This window comes from Rhodnius prolixus, unplaced genomic scaffold (assembly GCF_049639745.1).
Source record: "Rhodnius prolixus isolate KJV_2025 unplaced genomic scaffold, Rpr scaffold_13, whole genome shotgun sequence".
Classification (NCBI taxonomy): domain Eukaryota; kingdom Metazoa; phylum Arthropoda; class Insecta; order Hemiptera; family Reduviidae; genus Rhodnius; species Rhodnius prolixus.
The window spans coordinates 11,818,711-11,828,965 of NW_027411583.1; the positions used below are offsets into that span (position 1 = coordinate 11,818,711).

The window sequence follows — 10,255 nt, forward strand, 5'->3', positions numbered from 1 at the left end:
CAGACTACAGATTCTGTCACCGTATTAGCTTCAATTGAAATACCTAACCAAAAAAAACTAACTTTATATTGTTTATATAAAAACTTTTTTTGTTTTAATGATATAAACAAAATCTTTGGCGTGCTTATGTTTATTTTAACCGTAATAATTTATAAGGTAGGGGGGATATGTTTATATTTTTGCCTGAAATTAAAGTGTGATTGAGTTAGTGACTAGTCAGTCATCTAGGAGTACAATTTAGTTTATAGTCCGTTATCTATGATAAATGGCCAAAACTATACATTGTAATTGTAAAGATGTTTTTACAGAACTGCAATTGTTAGAATCAGGTATACATTTACCTTGCGAAATTGGAGTCTGTGTTCAATTGGCCGGTAGAAAAATGTCTACTGGTGATGATTCAACAATTTCTGTTGTTCTGTCAGAAGAAGATGATGCCAGCAACTTTAGCCAGCGTTCATCTCCTGTACAAAAGCAACTAGAGAACAATGAATCATCACCATCAACATCATCAGCATCATCATCTTCTCCACCACCACCGCCACCATCATCACCACTACATACCACCAGACCTTGTAGTATGATCATCACATCGCATATGGTCTTACCAGTCATTAAACGTCTTACTAAGAAATTCTGTAAATGTTTCAATTTATTGTACGTGAATCGTTTTCAATGTTTACCAGAGATCATTATGCATGTAGTAATTGAAGGTTATATAACCAAGAATTATAAAGAGCGTAAATTGTTGAAAAAAATGAAAAAAGGTGGCGCGATATTTGTGAAGAGTGCTTGGATCAGGGAGAGTCTGTTGCACGGTGTGATCAAATCTCCAGTTCAGTATTACATTGATGATGTGGACAAGATGTTGGCCCAAGTGAACGCTTATGATAGTTCTTCGGACTGAGAGAGCCAGTAAAAGTGTTACGTAAATATATATTACTTAAAATAATATCGTTTATTTGATCCTTTCGTAGTACGAATGTTTTTTTTACTATTCCTGATCGGTTTCGAGTTTTCATCCATTTTTGTAGAGGTTTATTGATCTGTTTGTTGTAGATAATTTGATTACTAGAAAGTTTCTGTTTCACACTAAACTTTCTGACTGAATGAGGAAGGTTACATAATGTACATTAGTGTTACATGAAATTTTAAACTGTAAAATATTTTTGTAAAAAAGAATAAAATACAATTCGTGAAAACTATTATGTTTTTATTGGTTTTCTATGTTTTTCGCGTAGGTAATGGTTAAGAATCGTAAAATTGGAGTTGAGCGCTAATTTAAAACTACTAGTTACACTAAATTACCAAGTTCATTTATACTAGTAAAATATTCTAATTTCTGTATCGCATGTAACCTCTCTCACACAGCTAAGTCAGTAAGTGTAATGTATGATGGAAAGTTGAGATTCTGTTACCAACAGATGAATCGATCTTTGATGGATGAAAATTTAAAACCAGTTAGAAACTAAGGATAAAATCAATGGCATTTATTTAAAAGACTCAAAAATAGCCTTTTGACCCCACTGGTGGCACAAAAAATAAGTACCAACTTGCAAGTTTTTACTTATGATCATGGGCGTGTTATGAGTACACTCTCCTAAGGTTTCTTACAGATCATTAAGAGTTTACTTTACGGAAATTACCACATGAGAACTTTATTCTCTTTTATCTAAAATTTTTAACTGTTAAAAGTAACCATTTGCGGTGTGATTACATTGGCCTGATATATTTGAATATAAATTCACATTAGTTGTTGTTGGGAAATTACCCAATAACGGTTAGTTGCCTTGAGCTTAGGCTAAGGATTTGATTAAGGTAGGAGAAAATTGTTTTGGCCAGGGTTGGTGACTAAAAAAGAATATTGAGGACTGTGCGTGGGATACGTAGAATTTTGGATTTGTAACACAGCGAAGCATTAATAGGACTTTTAACAATACCTAACAGTTTTTGTACATTGATTACTACAAGATAATGTAAAAACTTTCATGTTGTTAGCAAGTGGTAACACTTAAAGCTATTATCTATCACCAAGTAGTCTAGAGAGAAGTCTGATTCGTGTTGTGTCTCCAGTCGTTTTAGTCAGGTACGTAGATAAAACATAGTGTGACGTCTGTGTAAATATAAATTGAATGAAATTGTCAAGAAGATTCTTTTGGAAATTTAGGAAGTTGAGGATAGTAACGTAGCGCATCTTTTTAGTGTTTCTCTCAGTTGTTAATATTTAAAATTATTTTCGTCTCATCTTTAAACAGTAAATAAATAAATAAATACAAATTAGTTTCTGATGAAATAAGTGAGCGTAAAGTATTAACATCGCAAATTTAAGTAGTTAAAGTCTTAAGGAAACTTCGCAGCAGCAGCTTAAGTCTGTAAAATTACCATCTTTCTAGTTTTTTGATGTCTATTTCTAAGAAAACAAATTTGTCTTTCTTTAAAAAGGAAGAGCATTTATTGTTCTCGATTTATTGGAACAGAATTTATAGTTTTGATAGAATGATATCAAATATATACAGTTCATCAGTAACTTTATTTCAGCTTTTGCCAATTAAGCTCTTATCGAAACTTAAAATTTATGATTTACTAATTGAAGCATTTTTCCATATGGTCATTAACATTGAGCAAGTGTTTGCCTAGCAAGAACAATTACATTTTCATTTTTTGGTTATTAGTTGTAAGAAATATTTGACTGTGCCTGCAAAAAGTATCTCCCACAAAAAAAAAAGATAATTTCAAGTTTTAGAAAATTTGTAGGGTAAATAATAGATTGCAAACATTAAATGATTTATAGGTATTACAGAAAAAAAAAGTTTAGTAATCGAGGTGTTACAAGCAGAATTCTAAAAAAAGAAAAAAAATATATGCTATAGAAATATATGTCAAATAAAAAAAGTACGCCTAAAAAGTTTGGCAAAATTTGAGGTAAATTTCCAAAGTGTAAGATTGCTAATTAAGAATTATTCTGAGCATCTTAAATAAAACAAAAATATAAGAATATATGCATGAAAATCTTCTCTGGCGAAAAATATACACAAATTATGCAAATCATAGCGGGCAATCTTTCTTTAAATTGGTGATAAATTGCGTACTTGAGAATGAAAAAGAGGAAATTCAAGCCAGTTAGTGCAATTAAAATTCTATACCTCGGAGGGAAAAGGCACCATGTCACAAAAAGTAAATTTTACAGGGGAGCCAAATAAAGATATTTTTCCAAATTCATTTTTTGTTCCACTTTTCCGGTTATACTCTTTCCTGTACTTCTCACCGTAATTATTATAGTTGGTATGGCCACTTTAACTCCCATATTTTAAAATATTTTATTTTGATCTCCATTGTGAAAAAAATGTATGCCCATGTAGTGCCTTTTACTCTTAAGTAATGAAGTATCATGGTGTTTTTGAAAAATACATAAATCGCTTAATAGTAAACATACGACATAGTTCTATACACCTCTAGAAAGAGCAACAAAAAAGTTGTAAAATGATGCAAAAATCTGAAAATCGAAAAAATGTTCATGGTGCCTTTTCCCTCCGAGGTACAGAATTGTTTTCAGAATGAGGTCGCCTTAAAAGATAAAGTTTATAATATACTTCATTAAATAATTTTGGCATATCATGGTATGTTCAAAACCTTTTTTTTTTTGCTTTTATCAATACTTCTTTTCTTTCATACCCAAATAATTGTATGATCTAAAAGTGCTTGAATTGAGAATGTTAGTACAGTATAGTAGTGATGGGCTATACGAGTCCGCCTGTGGAATCATTGGATTTGAATCAACTCCAGGGTCGGAATCGATTCCAAAAACTCGTTCATCGATTCCAGTTGCCGTACCTATCCTATGCTTTCGTGCAAATATCATGCAATTTATTAAATATTTTATTAGTACTTAACTTCATCAGTTAATAACAAAACTACATGTAATTTGCAACAGTTTTAAAAGATATATAATATCTAATTGTTATTGACAACATCAAATAAAATTAGCTTTACACAAGAACAAGATTTAAAACAAAGCAGTTTTGTTAATATCCAGCAGGACCACTGGGAGGTTGAAGTTACCCTGCCAGGAGGGGAAATGAAATGGGAAGGAAATAAGGTTGTTAAAGGTATCAATGATGTTAGTTGGACCTTAAAATATGTACATGCAAACAAATTAAAATATAACAATGAACATAAACTAAGAAAGATTAACGAAATGAAATTATATTACTAAATATTTAATAATGAATAAAACTAAGCCGTCTATATATATATATATATCCCAATACAAAACAAAATGAATAATTTTTATCACAGCATTATCACAGACTAGAGAAGGATTAAAGTTTAAAGCTACTTAGAACTTAAGAAATTAATTAATGTAAATTTTTATTCAGAAATAATATCATAGAAACATTGCTCGACTTTAATCTATTGCGTCTGTCAACTAATATTTGTCCAGCTTTAGAGAAAATCCTTTCGCAAGGAACTGAAGTGGCTGGAATGCATAATCTTTTCAAAACAACGTCATACAATCTGGGATATAAGTCTTTCCTCTCTCTCCACCAATCTAACGGATTGGCTTCTCTATTTAAAAAAGGTTCTGCCAAATATTTGTCTAATTCAATTATACTGGCAGATACTGGGTTTAACGTTTTAATTTTTGCATCGAATTCCCGCCAAAGACTAGAAGTAGAAGTTGTGGATGATGGAACATCGGTAGATAACGAAGCTTTCGGAATTTGAATAAATGATAATTTAGTGGCAAGAGAATGGTACATTTTCCGGAATTTAATGTCGCTCGAAAAACCTTCGTTTTTAAATCGCGGATCTAAAATCATCGATTGACCTATAATTTCTACCGATTCTAAATTGGAAAACCGATTTGAAATATTAGCGCAAATTACTCGAGCCATTGATTGTATTTCAGGTCTGTAATTTGTGTGCAAAAATTTTGAAACGTGATCGGTCATAAAGCGCGAGAATATAATAATTTTAGAAATTGTTATATAATTTTCCGAACTTACTTCGTCCGTAATTTCATTAAATATCTGCAATAACTGAACCGCGCTCTCTAATATTTCCCAATCGATTGTTGTTATATTATGTTCACCCTGTAGATTTAATAAAGCTATGGTCGCGATCAATGGCTGTTTGGTTTTTAAAACGCGATCAAACATTATAAATGTGGAGTTCCAACGAGTGGGGACGTCTTGTTTTAATTTTAATTTTGGGAAACCCATCTGTGTTTGTGTATTATGTAGCTTGGTCAGAGAATGAGAACTTCTTTTAAAATATTCTACTAAAGCTTTAATTTTGTCGGTCGTTACGCGAATTTCTGCGATTCCCGAATGGACAACTAAATTCATTGAATGGGCAAAACAAGAAATATGCCTCCAATTGCACTGCTTTACTGCCGAAACAATATTTGCACCATTATCAGTAACAACGGCAGTTACTTTATTGGTGAGTTCCCATTCTTGGACCGTGGATTGCAGGTGTGAGGCCAAGTTATTCGCTGTATGTCGTTCAGAGTAACTAGTACACTTCAATAAATGTGTTTGTAAATTTGTGTTTTGGTCTATGTAGTGGGCAGTTATAGCAATAAAGCTTTCATTATTCACCGATGTCCAACAATCAGTTGTTAAACAAACGGCATTTACTTCGTTGAATCTACTTTTTAATTTTGATTCTTCCCGCTTATAAATCATTGGGAGTAAACTGTTGGATATATACTTTCGTGAAGGTACATTATAACTGGGGCAAAGCAATTTAATTAATTTTCTGAACTCTTGATCTTCAACAATACTAAAAGGATGATATTCTTTTACTATCATTTTGAGCAATTGTTCATCAATTTCCTTGGACTTACTGGGGTGCAAAGGTTTGATTACTTCTACAAAGTCAGTCAAGGATTTTTGAATTACCGGAGCCTTATGGGCAGATGAAGAGAGAGGAGCGACATCTGCAACTTCTGAATGGATGGAAGCTAAACTAGTAGAGGGAAGCGAGCTTAAATTTTGAGTGTCTATAGAAGTTAAATGAGATTTCTTAACAGGGATCTCTTCAGTGCTTTGCTCTGTATTCTTACTTTTATTGAATGATATAGGATGTTTTCTCTTCATATGTCTGAACAAATTACTAGTAGAGCCACTTGTAAAGCTAACGATTTCGTGGCAATACCGGCATTTAGCTTTGACAGAATCAATAGAATTAAAGTGATTCCAAATTTCACTGCGTTTTGGCATTTGTCTGAAATTAATTTACTAAAAATTAATAAAATATTAAATTTAAAAAATAAGAAACAATAGTAAAAAAGGCGATAATAACCCCGTAGTTGATGGGCAAAAATAAATAAATAAATAAAATAAAATAAATAAAAAAGTAAAAAAATTAAACTAATTTATTAAATATTTTGCTTTTAAAATATTTTCAAATATTCAATAAAGAAAAACAAAAGATAAAAATGAAATAATTATTTAATTTAGGAAAATATTAGTCTTTGAAAATATTTTAGAAATCAACAAAGCACATGCTCTTCAACTTAATTAAGATTTACCACTGGAAAACACCCTTATCTGCTTATCATCAGAAGACAGACACACATGAAATATTGTTATCAGCACGAAAGATGAAATTGAAATGGCCCTTATTGCTATAGCTACATATCTAGAGACAAAAAAATTATATTACCTAAAGAGCGTACTTACTACAGACTCCCTCCCACTCTTATTACCTATTTCACAAACATTCGGCGATTGGAAATATTTTTTAGCAAAATATTATTCTATTTATTCTAAGCAGATTCTTAAGATGATTTTAATTTTTAAAATTTATTTTTGTTTATTACTCTTATAAAATACGAAGAATTTCAAATAAAATATAATATACAAACACAGAATGATTTAGTATGCAGGTGGAGTCAGTCGTCGTTACCATGGTAACGGAACCGTTAAACGACTCCGGTTCCAGCTCCAGCAATTTCTATTGGCTAGAATCAGTGAACGAAAAAGTGGAACGAGTCCGGTTTCAAAAGGATTTAAATCACTCCGGATTCGACTCCACCAACTCCAGTGGATTTAACCAATGAAAATGCTAGAGTTGGGCCGGAGTCGTTTAACGGTTCCATTACCATGGCAACCACGACTGACTCCACCTGCATACTAGATCATTTTGTGTTTGTGTATTATATTTTATTTGAAATTCTTCGTATTTTATAAGAGTAATGGACAAAAACAAAATTTAAAAATTAAAATCATCTTAAGAAAGCGTTATTATGTTTTTTGTATTCAAATGAAACGAATATTTAACTACAAAATATTTCCAATTGATGAATGTTTGTGAAATAGGTGATAGAGTGGGAGGGATACTACAGTAAGTAAACCAATTAGGTAATACTACATTTTGGCTCAGTTTTACTTTGACCGTCATGCGGACATGTACACGTTTAAACTTACGCCAATGAAGATAAGAGTAAGAGTGTCCAGCGCTTAGTTAAAGATTAAGCACACAGCTTTTTCTTTTTGTAAAACAATAAGATAATATTTTAAAAGCTTGATATTCAATTCTTATTAGATAAATATTGTGAGTAATTATAATTTTGTTTGAAGGGTTAGAATTTTTATGGAATACTTTCCTACCCATTTCCGTTTCTCTATTGAATCCTCTTGAAGCAAGTTAACTCCAGTCTTCCAGTGGTCAAGCTAGATAATGACAAAATTGCTTTAATTTATAATTGACTAGCCTATTTTTGGGTTAATATTTGTGTTACGTTGTTAATTTTATATTTATCAGAGCAACTGGAAATTAGGGATAGTACTTAATGTGTGTAAAAGAAATATAGTTTTGTTATTAACTGGAAAAGCTAACTGTTAATGATATATTTTAATAAATTACGTGACATTTGTTCTTATGTTTAATCGTTCCAAAACCTCTGCTGTCTCATTTTCATTTTAATTTTTTTGGGGCGGGGCGGAATCACTTTTTTTTAAAATAGGGATTTGAATCAACTCGTTCCACCATCGGACTCGTTCCAATGGAACGAGTCCGCTCAAATAGCCCATCACTACAGTATAGTAACCTCCTCGATATCACTCAGTCAGTCCGCCACAACTCGCTTGAACACTTATCAATAAGTACTATCAAATTAATGTTTTTCTTGTTTCCATTCAGTTACATCATTTAGATCAGTGATCATCTGAAACTTGTTTATTCATAGTTTATATAAGTTAGTATGAAAAGAAAGGTGGAACATATTTTAGTATTTCTCAATTTTCAGTTTCTGGCAAGTTTCAACCAACAGTCAAAATTATTTAAGTAGCTTTCTTCTTCAATTGAACTTTTATATAGTGGATTCTTCAATTTTCATACAATGTCATTCAGCTATCGTGCACCATAATCAATTTGAATCGTGTTTGCTGGCAATTGACTGGTAACTGTGATTTAATCCCTTTTTCTTTCTTCGGTCTCAAACCACTCAAGTGGAACTACTGTTAATTTACAGATAATTGTTCTCTGTTAAATTTTATTAATCAGTCAAAGATAATCAAATTTGTATTTCTTTGTACTACTAGGGCCTACAGATTATAATGTAGATGCCTGCATGGCAGCTGCTCGAACCGAGTTCTCTCCTTGAAGTCTGCCAGAATTTATATAACTGGCATCTCAGAATACAAATGAAAAAAAAATATTTTATTTGACACAAAAAATCATTTTTTTTTTTTTTCAGTGAACATTGGCATGAATTCAGACTTAGTTTTGGTATTAATTTTTTTTAATCAAAACAATCATGTAAGTAAAATGGAATACACGCTTTTCAAAAATATTTCATTACCGACATCACTCATCCGAGAAGACTGAATATTATTAAAAAATTATCTAATTGTGTTAGCATTTAATAACATTATGTTTCGCATGATTGGAATACAATGTAGTTTTTCATTAAAATAACCTATTCGAAATTTTGGACTAATGCTAGATACTATCTTTTCCTGAAATGAAATTTACTTATTTTAAAAACCTTGCTTTTTTCCCTCTTAATAATTGATTCATCAAAACATATGTTCATTGGGCAAAAAAACAAAATAATTGAAAGACTAATTTTTAAAATTATCAAAATTTTTAGGTCTTAGTTTACTGAAATCATAATTAAATCTACCTTATAAAAACAAAAATAGCATTTCCTTAGATTGACTTATAATGTATACTTTACAGTTCATTGCCTGATGATGGTTTTTAATTACTTTAAAACTGTAACATACGTACACTGGACCAAAAAAGTCAGTGAACACTAACCTAAATTTTATTACTTTTATTATTATCTTAGTAGAAACTTCTTTTATTTTCAAATGAAATATACTATTCGATAGAGAGAAACCAGAGTTTTCATTTTATATTCAATCTTTTATTTTTGTTCAACAGGAATATCACAATTAAATGTTTAACAAAACAACCCCACATACGAATGCAAAAAAAGTCTGTGAACAGCTGTATAAATGTGTAAAAACATTAAGATAACAAACAGAAAAACGATTGAATAAAGTTTCAAAGTTCTCTATTGTATTGTAGAAACCACTACTGTCAGTTTTGTGAATAAACAATCTAATTAGTATATATTTAACCACTAATATGGAAGTTCCCAGACCAATTCGTGAACTTATTGTGAGGTTGCGAAATGAAAGAAAAAGTATTCGAGAAATAGGGAAGATAGTTCAAAAAAACCCTTTAGCGGTGCATAATATAATTAAAAAGTACGGAAATGTGATTAGTAGGCCACGCAGTGGACGGCCACCTAAATTTAGTTCCTTTCATAAACGGCAAATTCTGAAGTCTGTTCGAGAAGAACCCAGGGCAAGCGCTCAAAAAATCTGTCAAGAATTATCAAGTGGTTATGGTGTAAGCGTAACACCGCAGACAATTAGAAATAAATTACATGAATACGATTGTTGCGGTCGAGTCCCAAGGAAAAAACCTTTTATCAATAAAATAAATCGTAAGCGCCGATTGGATTTCGCGAAAGAAGATGTTTCTAAGCCTTCTAGTTTCTGGGAATCCGTAATCTTTTCAGATGAGTCGAAATTCAATGTTTGTGGGTCTGATGGACGACAAAAAGTGTGGCGGAAAAAAACTGAAGCTATGAAAATGAAAAATATAAAGCCAACTTTTAGGCATGGGGGAGGCAACATTCTGGTGTGGGGGTGCATGAGTGCTAAAGGAGTGGGCAAGTTAGATCTAATTAATGGTATGATGGACCTTTATGTGTATGTGGATATATTAA

At 31.5% G+C, this 10,255-nt stretch overlaps 1 protein-coding gene across 1 annotated transcript; it reads right to left on the reverse strand.

Moving 5' to 3' along the window:
- Window positions 1-3,719: 3,719 nt before the first annotated feature.
- On the reverse strand, window positions 3,720-6,829 carry LOC141447790 (E3 SUMO-protein ligase ZBED1-like). Its single transcript, XM_074115637.1, has one exon. It carries the CDS (start codon window positions 6,225-6,227, stop codon window positions 4,356-4,358), a length of 1,872 nt encoding a protein of 623 aa, XP_073971738.1. The 5' UTR covers window positions 6,228-6,829; the 3' UTR covers window positions 3,720-4,355.
- Between the last annotated feature and the right edge of the window lie 3,426 nt (window positions 6,830-10,255).

What these genes read in the sequence shown, in the direction of transcription:
- LOC141447790 (XM_074115637.1), bottom strand. Translation starts at nt 6,227, where the DNA reads ATGCCAAAACGCAGTGAAATTTGGAATCACTTTAATTCTATTGATTCT.